The following is a 21,398-nucleotide window of genomic DNA, read 5'->3' as shown; positions in this document are numbered from 1 at the left end:
CAGTGTCCCTGGATTAACATTAGTGATTATCTGTGAGTATAGGCCTGGAATCACAGTGGTATACATGTTTATTGTTCATTTCAGAAAGCATGAAGAGCAGTGCAGGTAACTTTGAAGGATGTTTATTTTCACGTGATTGAATGTATCAGGTTACTTAGTACTCCTTTTCCTGAGTAAGGAAACTGTTACCCAGTATTCTAAGAGCTAAACAGGGTAAGTGTGTAGAGTATATTGCATTTCAGAAAACAAGAATGGCGGTAGAGTCAGAGTGGATTTCATACACACAGATTATTTTAGTAAAAGCCAAAACATGATAGCTTGTTGGAGTGGCGGTAGTGATGGGCATCAGGAGTTGGCCAGGCCGTGGGCCCCGTAGCCCTGCTGACCTCGGCCGAACTGCTGTCTGCCTGCCGGGGGCCCCTTTCTCCGCAGAGCCTCCCAGCATCCCTGCTGAGCGGGTTACCACAATGGCAGCTGGCCTCTATCTGAGACAGTGCCGCTTTTATTTTCCCAGCTTTCCCAAAGACTTGACTTTGTAACTTGTAACTGTTCTGTAGTAGACTAACGATAAATATCAACGTACATCGTCTTTTTGTTTTTTATCCCCCAATTCAGCATTTAGCAGAGAGCTTGCTTCACTGTATCCTCTCAGAGCTGAAAAATCAGAAGATGTCCGTGGAGCACAATTACATCCACGCGCTCTGCCGGGTGTACGTGGGGGTCTGCCGGCAGCTGGGCGACCTGGAGCGGGCGCGCCTCTTCTGCTACAGCCTGCTCAAGGAAGGTGTGTGTGGGTGGGGACGCGCGCTTCCGAAACGGGCGCTTGCTCTTTACCTGCTTAGATGTGCGTCTGGGTTTCCAGCTGAGCTGTTGTGTGTCTTTCGTGCATCACCCTGGTTTTCAGGGAGGATTTGTGTGACTGACGCTTGCCTCGGTCAGCACGTACATCCCTGCTGTGTGTGGGAGGGTCTCTCCCCACTGCGTCCTGGTGTTCCTCCTTGTGCAGCTGCTTTGGACTCAGACGTGGTCGGCACAGGAGGAAGGAATCGTTGTGACGCAGCTAACTGCGCTGTGTCCCTGGCTGGAAGGAGCGGAAACTGCGGTGAATTCATAGGCTCACAAGACGTTTCAGGGAGACACGGGAAGGAGTGCTGCCCTTCGAATCTTTCCTTTCAGCGCTGTGTCTTCAGTCTGCTGATGGGGGCAGACGTGCCTCATTCTTAACATCAGGTTGTCAGGGAAGCACTTAAATAGCAACGTAATACACAGACGCAACTGAATATTGTACCGGAGTCTGAGCTAGATTGCAGAGGCTGATAACCTTGTGTCACCATGATGTTTATGGGATTTTTGAATCAGGATGAACCTGCCACGTATAGACTTGTGCGTGGCACAAGAGGCTGCTGCGTTCGTTGCCCACTTTGTTTTTCTTCATTTTTTCAGTCACTTATTAGCAAATAGTTACAGGGTGTACATAAGCGTGAAGACTTTGATGGTGCCCAGACCTGGCCTTGGCAGTGTGCACACATGACCGTGACCTGACAGGAGCACACAGCAGGTGTATCGGTGGAGGGCGGCAGGGAGGAGAGCCCCGGGGGCGGCCAGGCCCACCTGGGTCTCTGCTTCTTGCTCAGACGCACCCAGCCCGGTCTCCCCTCCGGACCTTTGTGCCTGTTTCTCTCCACTCTGTTACGGTCAGGCTGCTCCTTGCCTTTGTTGCCTCTTCTCCGCTAGGTCCGTCAGAGCGCCGGTTTTGTCTCCCTTGTCCCTGTTACAGCCTCTGCCGGAGACCTGCACTGTGTGCTCCCACCAAGTGTCTCTTGAATGGACGAGAGGGACAGTGGAAGGTGGCTTTGAGAGAGTCTTAGGCCTGGGATGCTTTCCCTGTCAAAGTGACTTTTGAGCTTAGATGTGAAGACAGAAGTAAGAGAGAGAATTCCAGGCAGAGGGAACAGCCTGTGATGTCCTCGGATGGGAGGAAGTGTGACCGGAGAAGCGCCGTTTCCCAAGTAACAGATAAAGCAGCACAGAGAGTGTATGCTCCGGGTTTCTCTCCTGAACACGCCACAGTGTTAGATACAGCAGAACACAGACAGTGAGAGAGATGTGGTTTCATGCTGAACGGGATACAAATATTTATGTTGACTGATGTAACCACTTGAAAACACTTAGTTTCTTATAAAATTAAACATTAATTTATCAGCGTCATTGCTCAGTTGCTAGGTCATGTCCAACACTCTTGGACCCCATGGGCTTCAGCACACCAGGCTTCCCTGTCCTTGACTATTGCCCAGAGTTTGCTCAGATTCATGTCCATTGAGTCAGGGATGCTATCTAGTACCACCTCATCCTCTGCCACCCCCTTCTCCTTTTGCCTTCAGTCTTTTCCAACATCAGGTGCTTTTCCATTGAGTCACTTCTTCACATCAGGTGGCCAAAGAATTGGCCTTCAGTCAGTGGAAGGACATCAGTCCTTCCATTGAATATTCAGGGCTGATTTCATTTAGGATGGACTGGTTGGATCTCCTTGCAGTCCAGGGGACTCTCAAGAGTCTTCTCCAGCACCGCAGTTTGAAAGCATCAATTCTTTTGGTGCTCAGCCTTCTTTATGGTCCAGCTCTCACATCCATACATGACTATTGGAAGAAACATAGCTTTGACTATACTGACCTTGGTTGGCCAAGTAATGTCTTTGCTTTTTAATACAGTCTAGGTTTGTTATAGCTTTCCTTCCAGGGAGCAGGTGTCTTTTAATTTCATGGCTGTAGTCACCATCTGCAGTGATTTTGGAGCTAAAGAAAATAAAGTCTATCACTGTCTCCACTGTTTCCCCATCTATTTGCCATCAGTGATGGGACCAGATGCCACAATGTTAGTTTTTTGAATGTTGAGTTTTAAGCCAAGTTTTTCACTCTCCTCTTCACCCTCATCAAGAGGCTCTTTAGTTCCTCTTTACTTTCTGCCATTAAAGTGGTATCATATGCATATCTGAGGTTGTTGATGTGTCTCCTGGCAGTGTTGATTCCATACTGTGATTAATCCAGACGGGCATTCTGCATGATGTACTCCACATAGAGGTTAAATAATCATGGTGACACTATACAGTCTTCTCCTACCCCTTTCCCAATTGTGAACCAGTCCATTGTTCATGTAAGGTTCTAATTGTTGCTTCTTGACCCACATAACATATTTTTCAGGAGTCAGATAAAGTGGACTGATATTCCCATCTAAGAATTTTCCAGTTTGTTGCAATCCACATAGCCAATGGCTTTAGTGTAGTCAGTGAAGCAGAAGTAGATGTTTTTCTGGAATTCTGTTTCTCTAAAATCCAGTGAATGTAGACAATTTGATTTGTGTTTCCTCTGCCTTTTCTCAACCCAGCTTGTACATCTGGAAGTTCACCATTCAGTTCACTTCAGTTCAGTCACTCAGTCATCTCTGACTCTTTCCCACCTCATGGACTGCAGCATGCCAGGCTTCCCTGTCCCTCACCAACTCTTGAGCTTGCTCAAACTCATGTCCATCGAGTCCGTGATTCCAGCCAACCGTCTCATCCTCTCTTGTCCCCTTCTCCTCCTGCCTTCAATCTTTCCCAGCATCAGGGTCTTTTTCCAGTGAGTCAGTTCTTTGCATCAGGTGGCCAAATTATTGGAGTTTCAGCTTCAGCATCAATCCTTCCAATGAATATTCAGGACTGATTTCCTTTTGAATTCACTTGTTTAGACTGGTTGTAAAGCCTAGCTTGAAGGATTTTGAGAGTAATCTTGCTAGCCTGCTAAATGAGCACAATTGTGTGGTAGTTTGACCATTGTTTGGCATCTCCCTTCTTTGGTATTGGAATGAAAGCTGACCTTGTCTAGTTCTGTGGCCACTGCTGAGTTTTCCAAATTGGCTGACATATGGAGTGCAGCACATCATTTTTTAGGATTTGAAATAGTTCAGTTGGAATTCCATCACCTCCACTAGCTTTGTTAGTAGTAATGCTTCCTAAGGCCCACTTGACTTCATGCTCCAGGATGTCTGGTTCTAGGTCAGTGACCACACCATCATGGTTATCCAGGTCATTAAGATCTTTTTGTAGAGTTCTTCTGCGTATTCTGTCCACCTTGTCTTAATCTCTTTTGCTTCTGTGAGGTCTTTACTGTTTCTGTTCTTTATCGTGCCCATCCTTACATGAAATGTTGGTATCTCTAATTTTCTTGACGAGATCTCTAGTCTTTCCCATTCTGTTGTTTTCCTCTGCTTCTTTGCATTGTTCATTAAAGATGACCTCCTTATCTCTCCTTGCTATTCTCTGGAGCTCTGTATTCAGTTGAGTATATTTTTCCCTTTTCTCCTTTGCCTTTCTCTTCTCCTCTTTACTCAGCTGTTTGTAAAGCTTCCTCAGACAACCCCTTTGCCTTCTTGCATTTCTTTTTCTTTGGGATGGTTTTGGTCACCGCCTCCTGTACAGTGTTACAAACTGCCTTCTGTAGTTCTTCAGGCAGTGTTGTCTACCAGATCTAATCTCTTGCATCTATTTGTCACTTCCACTGTATAATCATAAAGGATTTGATTTAGATCATACCTGAATGGCCTACTGGTTTTCCCTGTTCTCTTCAATTTGAGCCTGAATTTTGCAATATAGAGCTGATGATCTGAGCCACAGTCATCTTCAGGTCTTGTTTTTACTGACCATATAGAGTTTCTCCATCTTCGGCTGCAGTATAATCAATCTGATTTTGGTATTGACCATCTGGTGATGTCCATGTGTAGAGTCACCTCTTATGTTGTTGGAAGAGGGTGTTTTCTCTGACCAGTGCTTTCTCTTGGCAAAATTCTCTTAATGTTTGTGCTCCTTCATTCTGTACTCCAAGGCCAAACTATCCTGTTGCTCCAGGTATCTCTTGACTTCCTACTTTTTCATTCCAGTCCCCTATGATGGAAAGGACATCTTCTTTGGTGTTAGTTCTAGAAGGTCTTGTAGGTCATCATAGAATCGTTCAACTTCAGTTTCTTTGGCATTAGTGGTTGGGGCGTAGACCTGGATTACTGTGATGTTGAATGGTTTGCCTTAGAAATGAACCAAGGTCGTTCTGTAGTTTTTGAGATTGCACCTAAGTACTGCATTTCGGACTCTTGTTGGCTCTGAGAGCTACTCCATTTCTTCTAAGGGATTCTTGCCCGCAGTGGTAGATATCATGGTCACCTGAGTTGAATTTGCCCATTCTGGTCCATTTTCGTTCACTGATTCCTAAGATGTCCATGTTCAGTCTTGCCATCTCCTATTGAACATGTCCAATTTACTTTGATTCATGGACCTAACACTCCAGGTTCCTATGCAATATCGTTCTTTACAGCATTGAGCTTTCCTTTCACCACCAGACACTTCCACAGCTGAGTGCCGTTTCTGCTGGCCCAGCCTCTTCATCCTTTCTGGAGCTATCAGTAGTGGCCCTTCACTTTTCCCCAGTAGCATATTGGACACCTTCCGACCCGGGGCAGCCATCTTCCGGTGGCATGTCTTTTTGGTTTCCCATGCTGGCTGTGGGACTCTGATGGTGAGAATACTGGGACGGGCCGCCTCCCTCTCCCCAGTGGGGCGTGGTCTGTCTGTGGTCCGCAGTGTGACCGTCCGTCCTGGGGGCCCTGCACCCTCGCCACAGCGAGGCTGTGATCCGTCAAGGGGGTGGCCTGACTGGACACTCATCTAGTGGCAGGGTTCTGGGTGCGGGCTCTTGGGACGGGCAGTCTGCCTTCTCCGCTGGTTTTAGAGTCTATTGCTCTTTTCTACAGTGGCGTATACTCATGCTGTGTTTCAAATTTGATTAAAGAAACTGCCGAAGGGAAAAGTTGGCTGGAGGCTGGGGGAGAGGACGGGAGGGCCGGGCGGGAGGGACAGAAGTGGATTGGAAGCAGCTAAGGCTGCGGCCTCACAGGCCTGCCTCTTCAGGTGTGGGCGGCACGGGGTGGGGGGGGGCATTGGTTAAATATGTTCTCGCTTTGTAATTTACTCACTTAATCAGACCTGAAGGTTTGTTACCCTGTTTTCTTTCTCATAGATTTCCCAGAGTCTGAGAAGCTGACCTTGTTCATTGCAAACATGTGGCGTGATGTGTTTCTCTCTCAGTCCGTGATCAACAAGGCGATGCAGCTGGTCGCCAGGCAGCGTGCCAAGGGAGAAGTTCTGAACTGCTTGCGCGCCTTCCTCAATTGGGAGAAGGTGGGGTTTCTTTTTATTTTGTGCAATACCACACACATAGACCTTATGTAAATATTCTATTTGGTTTTGTGTTAGTTCATGAGCATTTTAGAGCTGCTATTCTTCATGTTAGATCCTTCAGAATACCATTTTAGTCTAAGCTGGTGCATTTTGTGCATTAAGTATGCATGAGACACTTGGGGAGAAGGTGTGGACCTCTGTGCCTGGTTCATTGGGCAGAGTTTATTTTGGGTACTAATTTGCTGCTGGTGAAATCCATACCCACGCTTACATAAGTAAGGGCCCCAAGAAGATGCAAACCTCTGCTTCTACACGTGGTACTTAGGTGAGAAAACTGAGATCCCAACTCCTTCCTTTGATGATTTTTCTGAATGTAGTCTGTGTTCCTCTTCTCAGTTGATGGAATTTGTAGTTTTTTGGAGTATTGTGTGCTTTCTTTTATTACTTTATTTTCTTTAGTGACTGATGTGCTAATATAATGTGTAGATTGGTGTTCTTTTCATAGATTTTCTCTAATGAGAATCTCTGGGTGCTGAATTGATAGTGATAAACTATAAGAAGAGATATTGAAGAGGCACTGAAGTCAGTGACAGGTTGATTTTCACTTTGTTCTGCTCTTTGTTAGGACTGTATTACTGTCCTTTTAAAAAAAAATTCTGGCTTCTGCCTGTAGTCAATGTTTATGTGCCATTGTGCTTTCCTTTTTAGTTCTTTCTGATGTCAGTTAGACTTTAATTTTCTTATAAAACGAAAAGGAAAGGGCTTGGTGGATAAAGAGTTAGGGAAGTATTAAACAGCAGGTCTGTAGTCAGCCCTCCGTCAGCCCACCCCGACAGTCCCGAGTGTGTTGTGTGAGGGCCCCTCTGATTGCAGTCACTTGGCCGCAAGCAGAGCCCTCCTGCATCCGGCCTGCATTCTGCCCTCCGTCTGTGGTTACCTGCCGACCAGGTGCTCCCTCCCCTGCTGAATCCTCCCACGTGTGCACTGGGGTCTCCTCCTCCAGCCTATTCAGGCTGAAGCTAGATAGGACAGGGTGGTAAAAGCCATGATTAACGAAGAAGGGAGAAATTAGTTAAGTGTATTTTATCTGTATCATATCAAATAAAAATATAAACTCAAAGCTGTTAAAAAGAGAGAGAAATACCTGGGGGGGAAAAATACCTTTATAGTCTAAGACTTCCATATTCTATTTTACAGAAGTCAACAGATGTGATACTTAAAAAATAAGTAAAGAGACAGTAGAAATCAACAATACAAAAAGTAAAGTTGAATGAAGACTGTGTTTTTCACGTCTGCGATATTTGCAAAAGCAGTCGTAAATTTGGCCACACAAGAATTTTAAGTTTTAAAAAGTAAATATTCTACAGTCAAAATTGTCTGGTAATGATTTAGTAAAATTAGACATAAATAGCTTAAAAATTATATAAAAATTCCCCAGGGATTGAGATGCACAGTCCCTGGACAATCTGTGAACAAATGGAAACTCAAAGTAAAATTGCAGTATCAGGAACCCTTCATTACCAGAGACCTCTCGTTTTTGGAAGACTCACACTCATTGCAATAGTTTAAATGTCTTCAGTATTAAACACAGAAACAAAGTTCTTTAATAACCATCTTGAAAATTAAAAATTTGAGAAGGAATCTAGGAAAGAAAGAATGTGATTTAAAAGGTAACAGTAATAAAGTTGAAAATGAAAAAAAGAAAACACTGCCTTTAAAAAATGCTAATAAAACAGTTCAGATTACTATAAAAAGAGAAAAGCAAAAAATATTTAAGATTTCAGGATGAGAGAGGAGGTATGAGTAGAGACAAAGGGTGAAAAATGAGAAGACTGCCGCCTGCAATGTCACAGAGGCAGCTCTGGGCCTGGATGTTCTCTTAGCAGTATACACACGTCAAAGTTGGCTTTAGGGTCGAACGCTGCAATAAACCAGTTTTCAGTTACAAAAGACTGAAAAGATGATTGAAAACTTTGTATACAAGAAGGGCGTATAGATGTCACCCGAACATTAAATCTTATTTTTAAAGAACCAGCTAATTCCAGTCTTCTTCAGGCATCAGAGATTGAAAGCTTCTTGTTCAGTTTAAATCACAAAACCCAGTAAAAAATAACTGAAGAAAGAGAAGAACATTATAAATCCACTGCTGCGTATGAACCCAAGGGAATCCAAGTTTATGTCCACAAAAAGTCTTCTGCAGGAATGCCCAGAGCAGCATTACTAACTGTAGCCTAAAGCCGTAAGTGAGCCACGTGTCTTTTCAGTAGGTGAAAGGACAAACTGCGGTATGGCCGGGTCCCTGCCGTCAGTGAGAAGGCCTGCTGGAACTCTCTACACTCAAGAGCGTGGAAAGACACGCAGACGGCGTGCTCAGCTATACAAGGAGCTAGATGAAAGACTCTAGTACAGTCTCCTTCAGTTTTTTGAATTTCTGGGAAAAGCAGGTTGATACATATGGTCAGAAAGGTGGCCGAATGAGTTTATTAAATAATTTTTTAAATATTTTTTTTATTTTGTAACTTTAGTTCTCTGATTTGAGTTAATGAAACTTTGCGTTCCTACGTGGATTGGGGAGTCTTTTCTAGCCTGGCTGGCTTCTGCATTGTGCCTGGAGCTTTTTATCTGGCCTCTCTGCTGCTATTGTATAATCATTTAGGACAGCTGTTATGCCTAGATAAACACAGTTCCCTCTTCAAAATCCAGCTTTCACAGGGTGTCTTTTAAAGTTACGTGATGATTGATCTGATGCTCATTATGTGCTTTAAGATCACCCATAGAAGATACTTTACATTTGAAACTCTAAATTCCCTTTTTTTTTTCCTTTATTTGCTAGAATGCGCCTGTAGATGTTGGCTTCATGGTTTCTAAGCTGCTTTTGACCATACAGTTATGTCCAAAAACAGAATTTCAGCCCAGTGCCAGGTTTGGGGAAGATCTGAGTGATAGCACTTGGGAGTATGTATGCGCCATCGACCTGCTGTGCTGCCACCAGAAGTGGGTTTGGACGCACGACAACATCATCAGGTACTGGCTGCTCTGTTGACTCAGGCTGGGTTATTTAAATTGTTAAGTAGTCCGTTCAGCGATTGCCGAATTGTGGTTTGAATAATTTTTGCTTCTAAGGCAGCCGAACCGTTTACAACGCACATTTTGATTTGGATGCGAGTTAATAAAACTGCTCGTAAAATGCCAGTGTCGCTGTGACATCCCCCCGCTTTATTTTTTTACGGTACCTTTCACTAGTTTTCATTGTCTTCGCTTATTACTGTCTCTTTCCCGATGGGAAATGAATCTCATGAGCGGGGGGCCTTTGGTTCCCTGGCCTCCCCGGCATGTGGAGACCTGTGCCTACGCGAGCGAGGCGCTCAGCGAGTACGTGTGGATGGAATGCGGCGATCACTGTCTGAACGTGCGGACACTGTGGGAAGGCCGCAGGAACAGGGCTGTTCAGGATTCTGCACTGGCGGCTCTTCTCACTGGGGTTTCGGGAGAGGACGGGGTCTGAGACGCTCAGGCATCTGTTTTGTGTAATGAATTAAAATAACTTCTCTGTGTATCAACTATGCAGCATCTTTGGAGAATGGAAAAATAGTCAAGTATTTATAATTGTCTGTGGTTAAATAGAACCTTAATTTTATTACAACCCTGACTGAGAAAGGCTGGTTTAAAGGGGCTTATGACATTGAAAAGGAGTCCCCAAAGGATTGATAGTATGTATCTTGATATCCTGTGGAAACTTGTTCATGTTTTCCCTTAACACTGGGAAAAGATGATACATCTAAATGTTAAGCAATCGATAGTTGAATTCTGGGACGTCTATATAATGAGGTACAGCCACTTTAGAATTAAGAGCCGTACTACATAGATTTGTGTGTGTTGAGACGAAAGTGTTCTGTAGTCTGTTACTAAGAAAGTGCCAGGGCTGTCTGTTTCGTGCTGTGTAACAAGCGAGTGGCTATCCTGTGTCCCCTCTTCCTGGGAGCTGGGGGCAGGGCCCTTCTCCCCAGTGACAGGTGAGACCACCATGGACAGTGCCAGTGGAGGTGCTCTGTCCAGGGTCCCCGCACTAGTGGAGTGGACAGAGTGGCGAACAGCAGGATCTCTGCCTAAGCTGCTTGAGACCCTGATTCCTTTGGTCACTCTGTCCGTGTTATTTACATAAATGCAGGCATAGACGTGTGTGGCAGGAAAAGCCCCAAATTAAAAGAATGATAGTTATCTGACTGTGTTATTTGGGGTGCTTTTAATTTACATTTTCCTTTTGTTTGTCTGTATTAAACTTTTCTAATGTTATAAATACTATGTAAGAAGTTAATACCTTTTTGGAAAGAGAAGCAAAGAGGAATTGCCACTGTTTTTAGTCAGTAGAAAGTTTCTTTAATCCCTGTGAAGTGTGGTTCATTCCCTCTGGTTTAGTTCTTTTTATGAAATACAGCCTGTCCTTGCTTCTCCCTGGGAAATGAGGCATCTAGAACACAGGCGCTCCTGATGTCTAGATGGTCCACATGAGAATCCAGACTCTGCTACTTCCAGTTCTGCAGCTTAGGGATGATACTGGGTACTTTGTCTTGTGAAAAGGGTTTAAATAAAATAAAGATGCCAGCACGGGTGTTTGCAGACTTTTTAAAGCCACTGTGAGCACTGAGATCCTGAATTTTCAGTGTCTGTTCTGTTGTTAGCCAGAAATGCTACATCTTCCTCTTCTTCACTGATTGTCACTTATGCACTATTTTTAAGACAGGTTCATAATGTTTGAGCCATGGTGGGCGTGCACACTTTCATACACATACATACATGTCTATATTTGTCGTTGTTATTTTGCAGCAAGGAGCTGTGGCCTGTAATGGATAAGTGGATAAAGTACAGAAAAGGACATCCGAACATCGCCTACACTCCTGATATCATCATAGCATCAGTACTGAGGCTCATCGGTGAGTTGTCTCTTGTACTGAATTTGTTCTTGTTATTGATGCCATGTTGGTGGGAGAGTCAGTGTGGAATAATGATAAGTGCTGACTGAAACGTCACTATAGCAACTGACTCCACAGCCATTAGAGCAGGCATTTAGCGCCAGGTCGGTTTCCATTTTTTACTCATGCTCTTCATGCATTAACATTTTATTCAGCTTTGTCAGCGAGTCAAGATTTTTCTTGTTAGTACATTTTATTTATAATTGAACTCTTGATTCTCAGATACTAATTTTAATATACAGACAGATACACATATCTACATATACATACCAGAATACATAAATTGCTGTAAGTTATAGTCTAATTTGACTTATAAAATAAGTTTATCTTCCCTACTTTCACCCCCCCCCCGCCCCTGTTTTTTTGTATTTGCTCAGTAAGGATAGCTATGTACTTCCATAATTGGAACTAGTTTTGTTTCTACAATTCTAATATACAGAAATTAAAATCATTGCTTAAAAATATTTTAAAGAAACAAAATTGTTTTTAATCTCAGGTCTAAAAAGGACCTCAGTGACCCTTTAGTTCTGCTGCTCCCTTTGCACCTTACAAGTCTTTAGTTTTTACTTTGACTAATTTTTTTCCTTTTTTGCCACATCTCTGACAACCTGCTCTCCATTCCCTGTGTTATTTCATTATCAGTGATGAAACCTATTCGTTATTAGAAGGCTGTCTTTACTATGAACTGATTCTCTGCCATGTCTTCATCTCCTGGGAGCAGACAAAACTGGGCTCACCCCACCGCTGTGTCGGGGCCCTTCTGGTCACTGAAGGTAGTCATCATGACTGTACAGACATCCTGGGGTGCGGGGTCAGTGGGCCTTAGGAAACATCACTGTGAGCAAAGTTGGTGGGGGTGATGGAAGTCCAGCTGAGCTATTGCAAATCCTCAAAGATGATGCTGTGAATGTGCTGCACTCAGTATGCCAGGAAATTTGGGAAACTCACCAGTGGCTACAGGACTGGAAAAGGTCAGTTTTCATTACAATCCCAAAGAAAGGCAGTGCCAAAGAATGTACAAACTACCACACAGTTGCACTCATTTCACACGCAAGCAGAATAATGCTCAAAATTCTCCAAGCTAGGCTTCAATAGTACATGAATCGATAATTTCTTGATGGTCAGGCTGGATTTAGAAAAGGCAGAAGAACCAGGGATCAAATTGCCAGCATCCATTGGATCATAGAAAAAGCAAGAGAATTCCAGAAAAACATCTACTACTGCTTCATTGACTACGCTAAAGCCTTTGACTGTGTGGATTACAACAAACTGGAAAATTCTTAAAAGAGATGTGAATACCAGACAGCCTTAACCTGCCTCCTGAGAAATCTGTATGCAGGTCAAGAAGCAACAGTTACAACTGGACATGGAACAATGGACTGGTTCCAAATCGGGAAAGAAGTACGTTTCAAGGCTGTATATTGTCACCCTGCTTATTTAATTCATATGCAGAGTACATCATGAGAAATGCTCGGCTGGAGGAAGCACAAGCTGGAATCAAGATTGCAGGGAGAAATATCAATAACCTCAGATAATGCAGATGACACCAACCTATGGCAGAAAGTGAAGAGGAACTAAAGAGCCTCTTGATGAAGGTGAAAGAGGAGAGTGAAAAAGCTGGCTTAAAATATTAAAAAAAAACTAAGATCATGGCATCCAGTCCCATCACTTAATGGCAAATAGATGGAGAAACAGTGGAAACAGTGACAGATTTATTTTCTTGGGCTCCAAAGTCACTGCAGATGGGACTGCAGCCATGAAATTAAAAGACTCTTGCTCCTTAGAAGAAAAGCTATGACCAACCTAGACAGCATATTAAAAAGCAGAGACATTACATTGCCGACAAAGGTCTATCTAGTCAGAGCTATGATTTTCCCAGTTGTCATGTATGGATGTGAGAGTTGGACCATAAAGAAGGCTGAGTGTGAAGAATTGATGCTTTTGAACTGTGGTGTTGGAGAAGACTCTTGATAGTCCCTTGGACTGCAAGGAGATCCAACCAGTCCATCCTAAAGGAAATCAGTCCTGAATATTCGTTGGAAGGGCTGATGCTGAAGCTGAAGCTCTAATACTTTGGCCACCTGATACTAAGAACTGACTCACTGGAAAAGGCCCTGATGCTGGGAAAGATTGAAGGCGGGAGGAGAAGGGGATGACAGAGGAGGAAATGGCTGGATCTGGCATCACCAGTTCAATGGACATGAGTTTGAACAAGTTCCGGGAGATGGTGAAGGACAGGGAAGCCTGGCGTGCTGCAGTCCATGGGGTCAAAAAGAGTCTAAAGTGTCTCATCCTCTGTATCTTTGGCATTTAATTAAAATTCAAAGACAGTACCATTTGAAATGAGGTTTAAGAATTTTTAAGTCATGTAAATCAGTCTTATAAGTAGATCACAGTAAGAAATATAATACCTCTGACTGATTTTGTTACTCTGTCTGCTAACATGCACTATGCACATTCACCTGCAAACATAGGAACCTTGTAAATAAATATATAAGCTGAGTCCTGACAACAGCCTGGTTTCAAAGTGGACATCTACTAATTTTCACTGGAGATAACCCAACATATACTTGGAGTTAAGTATAGAACAAGAAAGCGTGGAGGTGTGGGAGTGGAGATGGCCTCTTAGGGCACGGCTCTCCTGCACCCCGAGATCAGTGTCCCAGGCGGGGCCGCCAGGACACGGAAGGGCCCGTAGCTGCATTTCTAGCTGTCAGGGGATGGCATGAGTGTCTGGAAACCCTGGTTTCAGCAGCGGCTTCTCTTCTGGATTCAAGAAGGAAGGTTTGTACCTCTTGAGAATTCTCTGTGCCTGGAGAATTCCATGCATAGAGGAGCCTGGCGGACTATAGTCCTTGGGGTCACAAAGAGTTGGGCACGACCGAGCAACTAACACTTTGAGAAAATAGTTTGTAAGATTTGATGATATATTATTTAGAGTAATATGTGTATATTTAGATAATTAAGAGTGACATATAATACAATTGTATATCTCATAGGAATAATTCGTGTCTGACTCTTTGTGACCCCATGGACTGTAGCCAACCCGGCTCCTCTGTCCATGGGGATTCTCCAGACAGGAATACTGGGGTGGGTTTGCAGTGCCCTCCTCCAAGGGATCTGCCTGACCCAGGGATTGAACCCAGGTCTCCTGCATTGCAGGTGGATTCTTTACCATCTGAGCACTAGGGAAGCCCATAGGAGTAATTAATACTGTATAATTAATATGTAGTTAACAGTACTGTATAATAAAAGGATAATGTAACTACATTTACTTAAATGTAGTTCAAAGAAAGGCTAATTAGGAAGCAAGTGTCCTTTGGAAGATAGCAGAGACTGGCCTACCTAGCAAACGCTGCCTGGTCACAGGAGGATGAGGGCGGGTGGAGCTCACATGCCTGGAAAGGCTGGCGTGCAGAGGGCAGGGGGCCGCTGGGCTGTTCCAGGAGAGCCTCGGCGAGCTTCACGCGGTGTCTGTTGGCACTGAAAGCACCCCCCCCCCCCCCCCGCCTTGCTTAGCGGCTTGCTTAGGGGGGTGGGCTGGGGGTGGGCCCCGGTGAGGCCCAGTCTAAGGACGGGGCGGGATCCTGCGCGAGCTCTAGGGTGGGCCAGGGGCTGTCCTTCCCGCGTACTCATCTCAGGTGGAGTTTGAGCCGTTTCTAAGAAGAAAGTGTTGGAGAAGCATCTTAAGTTTCTGAAGCTGACATTTACTAAAGAATTTAGTGAATAATTAGGTTGGTCAGTATGACTTCATAATAATAAATGAAGTCCCACAGCATGTGTTCATAAAAGACAGCAATCATCTGTATTCTTAACTCCAAATGTGTAAATCCCAGTGGGGTTTCTGCTCCTTGGGAGATAAAGCAGGACGATCCAGAGCCATCTGGTGCTGGGTTGGGGTGTGAACACCGCTGTGGGTGCACGCCGTGGGCACGCCTGATTATTAGCCTGCCTGAACGCTGATGGAGCGCAGGGCCCCATGTGGAGTGTTTGGATCGCTCTGGAGGAGTGAAGAGTCTGGCAGAGCTGGGGTGTGGGGAGAGGTGAGCCCGTCTGAGGTCCTGGGTCGGAAGGGAGCAGAGCGGGGCCAGAAGTCAGCCTCCACTGGATGCAGAAGCGTATAAAGCCACGTGATACCACTTGCTGCCCCCAGAGAGTTCTGAGGAGGCCCGGCTGGGGTCAGCGGAGCCCCGAGCCAGCCGGCACTGTCCCTCCCGTCAGGGTTGTGCGTAGACTGCAGGAGCCAGGCCTGCGTGATTTCTGTTCAGGGTCTTGCCATGTCGTTCAGCTTTTCTGTGGAATTGTCTTAATGAATGCATCCTTTCCTTAACACACCTGCGTATAAAACCGTGACAGAGAGCCCTGGGTGACTGTCCAGCTCTGAGCCCTGCCCTGTAGACGGGCCACGTTCTCTATGACCCTCAGCTCTCCCCAGGCCTCCCTGAGTGTGGAGAGTGTTGCCTTTGATCTAAGATCACCTCCATGTCTCTTACTTGAATTTCATTGTGGCCAAACTGCCTTGGACTCACCCACATTCCTTCTGTGGGGGGACTTTTCTTCCCCCCACGGAAAATCTCTTTAACAGATTTGTCCATTGTCTTTGTCAAGTCATCATATGTATAAGTGTTAAGTCCTAGACCATATATCTCACTCATGAGTTCCTTTTATTGTATCTCTGATTTACTCTGGTAGATAGCTTCTAAAACCCAATTCATTAAGCATTTTTAATTGAAAGAAAAGGATCCAGTATAATACAGTCAGGTGTTACCTGGTGGTGATGATGTAGTCGCTCAGTAGTGTTGGACTCTTTGCGACCCCATGGACTGCAACCTACCAGGCTCCTCTGTCCATGGGATTTCTGGAATCCCAGAATACTGGAGTGGGTTGCCATTCTGTTCTCCGGGAAATCTTCCCAACCCAAGGGTTGAGCCTGCGTTTCCTGCATTGGCAGGCGGGTTCTTCCCCACTGAGCCACCAGGCTAGCCCATGTGTTTGCTGGGAGCACAGCCACAAGGCCCCACAGCTGTGCGAGCTGCCCGCCGGACGCGCCTCAGAGGTGGTCTCCAGGGCAGGGCTGCGGACAGGCGCTTAGCACGTTGATCTAATGCAAGGAGGTGTTTAAGAGTGACGGTGCCTTGACCTTTCTCATCTCTGAACTATGTTACTTTTCAGCCTCAGTGAAAGACTGCCTGAGAGATGATCCAGATGTTCATGGTTTCCTCCCGTGTTAGGCATTATCCGGGGAGTCCCTGGTAGAAGGAACTTCCTGGAGGGCTGTGTCTGTCGCAGCGTTTAGGGTGCATGTGGCCAGCACTGAGCGAGCCCCGGCCGGGGATGCAAAGTGACGAAGCTGCCGTAGTGCCCCGCCCCGCGTGTCTCCACCCACAGGGCAGGTGGGCTGGTTCGTGCACAGACCTGTGGGCCGCTTGTCGTGCTGAGAAAGCGTGTGGACACAGCGGTGCCTGTGCAGGGTAGCATGGTCACAAGAGCGCGGGAAGGGGCCTCGGGGACCCCCTCCCAAGTAAGGGGGACAGACCACGCGGCCTGGCCCGGGGGAAGGGGGGGTCCTGCTCTGGAGCAGGTGGGTGCCCCCAGGTGAGTGGCCGCTCGGCGGGGAGCGTTGTCCTGGTGAGACTCCCAGAGAGCTTTTGTCAGCCCAGGTTTTGTGTGTCATTGACCGTAATAGAAATTAAAACGCGTACTTTAAAAAAAACCTGGCTGTTCATTTGAAATTAATTAAATGATACTAGTCATTGTAAATGGCATTTTTAATGAAAAACAGCTGTTTCAAAACAAAAATAGAATGGAACTGTATCTTGTTGCAAGCCTCTTTACTGTCTGGTTTCCCGTGGCTGCTCTGCGTTCCCTTTCGGCTGTACGTTGTTCTGGTTGAGGTATTTGGAGAAAATCCCGTCTCACACAGCTCTGTAGTTGATGAAAGGAGTATTTTAACAGCCTGTGGAAGTAACTCTGGGTGTACTTCGTTGACACTGGGCTTTCTGGGGGCTCAGTGGTAAAGACCTCGCCTGCAATGTAGGAGATCCAGGTTCCATCCCTGGGTCGGGAAGATCCCCTGGAGAAGGCCATGGCAACCCACTCCAGTACTCTTGCCTGGAGAAGCCCACGGACAGAGGGGCCTGGCGGGCTGCAGTCCATGGGGTCACAAAGGGTCAGACACGGCTGAGCGACTAAACAGTGGCAGCGGCAGCCCGGTTTCAGACCCTGAAGCTCAGCACACATAATGTCAAACAAATGAACACGTAGGTTTTAAACTCTTAGGAAAAGTTAGCATTTAACCCAAGGTTGTTTACATTTTGTATTTGTTTCCCTCTAGGTCGTTTAGGTCAATTGGGTTTGAAGGAAGGGTTCCCGTCTGCAGTGAAGAACATCAGTACGGTGATTGGTATGTTTATCCAGCACGCCCAGAATGAAGGTATAGCTTCTGTTTATCATACTTACTTTCAGATCATTTGCGTTCCTCTCATCCAGTCTCTCTTGCGTTCTTAACTGTGTGCCGTACTCTGCGCGTCTCCCGCCGTTCGGGCGTGATTTCGACGAGGCCGCACTCCGCCCGTGTTCTCAGCACCGGCATTGGAACCTGTGTGGGCTTCCTGCAGTTTGCCTGGTCACCACTCATGCCCTTGGGCAGCAAACCCCTAAGAAGGAAGGGACTTTTCCCGACCTGGTGCTGGCATTCTGTCTCAGCAGCCGTTGGCACTGGCTTCACGCCGCCTTGTGACCCCCGCTGCCCCCATGTGCCTGGCCGAAGGTGTGTCCTGATGACAAGGGGGGGTCACACGTGTGAAGCAGCGGCTCCACTGCGGCCTGGTGTCCATACATAGTACCCGGGAGAACTTGGAGACTGGAAACCTCTGAGCCAATCTTCACGCTACCCATGTTCTTTAATTTGCATACCGCAAAGCATGTAATTTTATAGTCTTATTCTTTAGTGGGAAGAGCTTAAAACTCAGAAAGTGACCCTTTGAAGCTTGAGTCTGTCGTTTTTATTTGAATGCTATGCCATCAAGGGGTAATGCGTTTACACAGTTTACATCCCAGATGAGCTTAACCTCTAGGTTGTCCTCCTCTTTCAGGGTAAGGCTTGGCAGGTTGAGCTACTGAGAACGTCTTTCTCTTTGGTCTTAGCATAGCTGCTGAGATAATGCCCATGACGGTGTTCCCTTCCCATCTAGACCATGTTCCATTCCCATCTGGACCGTGTTCCCTTCCCGTCTAGACGATGTGTTGTCATCTTAGAGTTGCTGGAGAGTGGCTGATGGACTGTCCCCAGAGCCGCCAGCTCAGACGTTTCCTAGCAGGAGGAGGGTTGATGGAAACTCACTCGGGCCTGCCCCCCCAATGCAGCATCGGTCCCCAGGACGGCCCTCCCGGGCGGCACTGACTGTGTTATGCTTAGGAAGCTGACGCCCCAGGAGAGACCCCAAGCTGGATGGTGTGGCCAGCTCACAGCTAGGCCCGAGGCCAGAGCCGCGGTTCTGCACGCGCTCCTGCTCGTCACCGTGGCGTTTACACCCGTGTGACTCCTTTGTTAGGCTTTGTGTTTTAGTCTTGTGTTCCCTTCTCTGATGACCGTGGAGCCAAACGGGAAAGTAACTCTAAAGCTGGTGCAGCACTACCTACGGCATCACCTTCCGAGCGTGTGGGGTTTGAGACGTTTGTTTTTAAACACTTGTTTGCCTTGTTGAGCTGCATCACTAACAGTGTATAGTTAATAATAAGGTTTAAAGAAATGACTCCTAAATTTTTTAAACTAAATAATTTAAGTGAATTTAACTAAAATTAGAGAAGGAAATGGCAACCCACTCCAGTATTCTTGCCTGGAGAATCCCATGGACAGGGGAGCCTGGCGGGCTACAGTCCATGGGGTCGTAGGAGTCAGACACGACTCAGCGACTAAATTGAACTAAATTAAACTTGAATTACATGACTCCTAAATAAACTGGAGCTGGATGAGAGCTCGTACATACCATAATCTCTAACCTGGCTCTAGTCTGCAGTTAAATGCCATGTCTGTGATCATGCACTGTGCTCTCGCGTGTAAGAGTGTATTTGTTGCACTATATTGGACTTCGCTGGTGATTCAGACAGTAAAGAGCATGCAGGCAAAGCAGGAGATCCAGGTTTGATCCCTGGGTCAGGAAGATGCCCTGGAGAAGAGAATGGCAACCCACTCCAGTATTCTTGCCTAGAGAATCCCAGGGACAGAGGAGCCTGGCGGGCTACAGTCCATGGAGTTACAACGAGTTGGACATGACTGAGTGACTTAACACTTTCATACTAAAAAGCAGATTCTCATTTGCTCTCATTTCATGTTTTTCCTTTCCAAAGTCCATGTGTAAATACTTGCAGTGGGTTAATGGAGTCGTTTATTTGACGGATGCTTAGGGATCCACATTCTCTTGAACCTTAAGTGCGCGATGTGGTCCTTCCAGAACTGCCGCTGGAGAGCTTGACTGCGGTCCGGGAGGGCCGGCACTCCCCGTGCGCCCTCCGCTCTGCACGCCATCCCCGGGGTGCCGGCATCACCAGGGGCCTGTCGAGACTGGGCTGTGTTTTGTCTTTTCGTTTGTAGAAGGACTTAATGAGCTATTTTTTCATTGTCGGTATTGTTTTTATTATTAGTTTTCATTGCTGACAAAGTATATGAATAGTGATTCACTAGATTAACATTAAGATTGTGAATAGCAGAACTTTTCTCGTGTGATGACAGTTGTGGAAATGCTTTTCAGATATCCCGTGGGGGGTCCAGCTGGCCGCTGTGTACGCCCTGTGCGACCTGAGCCCGAGCAACCCGGCGGAGATCTCCAAGATCCTGGAGGCCTGGCGCAGGGAGACGGCGCGCAGCGTCCCCGCCGCGGTGCTCGGTGCCCTGGACGAGGTGGGCGCGCTGTGCGCGGAGGGGCGAGGCTGAGCGCCTGCGCCGCCGAAGTGCCTTCACGCGTCTGGGGGCCGCCGGGCAGCTGGCCTCCAGGAGGCGCCCCCTGGGCCGAGGCCGAGAGACCGGGGCGGGCCCCGAACCGCGCTCGCCTCCCTTCCGGCTGTGGTGAGCACGGACGTTCGGACTGGAGTGTTTTGTGTCTTGGTCAAACAACAGAAACTTGAACCTAGCCCTTTTTTGCTGCAGAAAGTGGTTTTTTTTTTTTTTTTTTGGTCGCTTTTTGAAACTGAGTGGCATTTTGTAATGAAATTAATATAAAACCATTATTTGGTTCATGAGCCAGTTTTGGACCTTGTGCCCAAGTGACTGACCTGGAGGAAGCGCGGCTGAAGTGGAGGCCGAAGGTTCTGCCAGCGTCCTCGCCGGCAGGGGCCGCTCGTCTCCCCGCAGGCGCGGCCGCCGCTGCTCAGGGTAGAGACCGGGGCGCGCCTCTCCCGCCGCTCAGCCCGGGAGGAGAGAGTCCAGGCTCCCGGGGTCTGCACCCCGCCCAGCGCAGGCAGGCCCCCCGTGTGCCCTGTATATACGGACAGCCAACAATGTGTCTCACATTTGATGATATTCCACTTTTTGGAATTTTAGTATTTGTACAGAGAAAAATGGGTTTAATAACTCACCCTGGTCCTGATTTGTCTGCTAGTCATCATTTCTTAAAACTCTTGTATGTGTTTTTTTATAATAAAAAGTGAAAGTAAGCCATGCACATGAGTGTCCTGATGAGTACAGTGACCCTTGCCCGCCTTCTGCTCCAGCCAAAGATGAAGTGAGCCCCGGGTGCTGACCAAAGACGGAGCCGCCGCCCGGGAGCCTCCTCTGTGGACGCGGGCACGGACGCCGGGATGTGCCCGCTGCGCGTCCTCCAAGGCTTTCGGGGACGGGAGACCCCGCGCCAGCGCTGCCTGGCACTCAGTGTTGGATGTCTCTGTTTAGCTAGAGATGCTCCCCTTAAAAATTACCTCTGACAACTATTTTGTTATTCCTTCCCCCTGTTTTTAAAGGAATTAGACGGAGATTTATAAAAAGAAACCTCTGCCTCGCCCTTTGGATGCTTTTTGTCTGTGTGTTCCTTCTTTCTCCCTCCGTCCCCGGAGCGCGTAATCTGTGCCAGAGCCTGGCTGGGCGGAGCTGGTGAAGAAAGCGGCCAGGTTCTCAAAGACCTGTGTCATCTTTGGTTACGTGCGGTGAGAGGGACCCGGGGGCTTGGAGCAGGGTAGCCCACCCAGGAGGGTTCCCCTGAGGAGGTCACTGGTGAGTTAGGCCCTGAGAGGAG

At 46.8% G+C, this 21,398-nt stretch overlaps 1 protein-coding gene across 2 annotated transcripts in view; it reads left to right on the top strand.

Moving 5' to 3' along the window:
- Nucleotides 1-21,161, top strand: part of ICE1 (interactor of little elongation complex ELL subunit 1) — a 59,641-nt gene extending 38,480 nt beyond the window's left edge. The window contains exons 11-17 of one of the 2 annotated variants that reach the window (XM_061129356.1): nucleotides 616-784; nucleotides 6,042-6,202; nucleotides 9,036-9,226; nucleotides 11,027-11,133; nucleotides 17,507-17,605; nucleotides 19,923-20,071; nucleotides 20,881-21,161. In XM_061129356.1, coding sequence (XP_060985339.1) covers nucleotides 616-784; nucleotides 6,042-6,202; nucleotides 9,036-9,226; nucleotides 11,027-11,133; nucleotides 17,507-17,605; nucleotides 19,923-20,071; nucleotides 20,881-20,895 — 891 coding nt within the window. In that variant the 3' untranslated portion in view covers nucleotides 20,896-21,161. Of the gene's footprint in view, nucleotides 1-615; nucleotides 785-6,041; nucleotides 6,203-9,035; nucleotides 9,227-11,026; nucleotides 11,134-17,506; nucleotides 17,606-19,922; nucleotides 20,832-20,880 lie in introns of those variants that run through there. The other variant, XM_061129357.1, reaches the window with a different exon arrangement.
- The last annotated feature ends 237 nt before the right edge of the window (nucleotides 21,162-21,398 follow it).

The sequence above is a fragment of the Dama dama genome, chromosome 25 (genome assembly GCF_033118175.1).
Source record: "Dama dama isolate Ldn47 chromosome 25, ASM3311817v1, whole genome shotgun sequence".
Lineage (NCBI taxonomy): Eukaryota > Metazoa > Chordata > Mammalia > Artiodactyla > Cervidae > Dama > Dama dama.
This window is presented reverse-complemented; position numbering and strand designations above follow the sequence as displayed.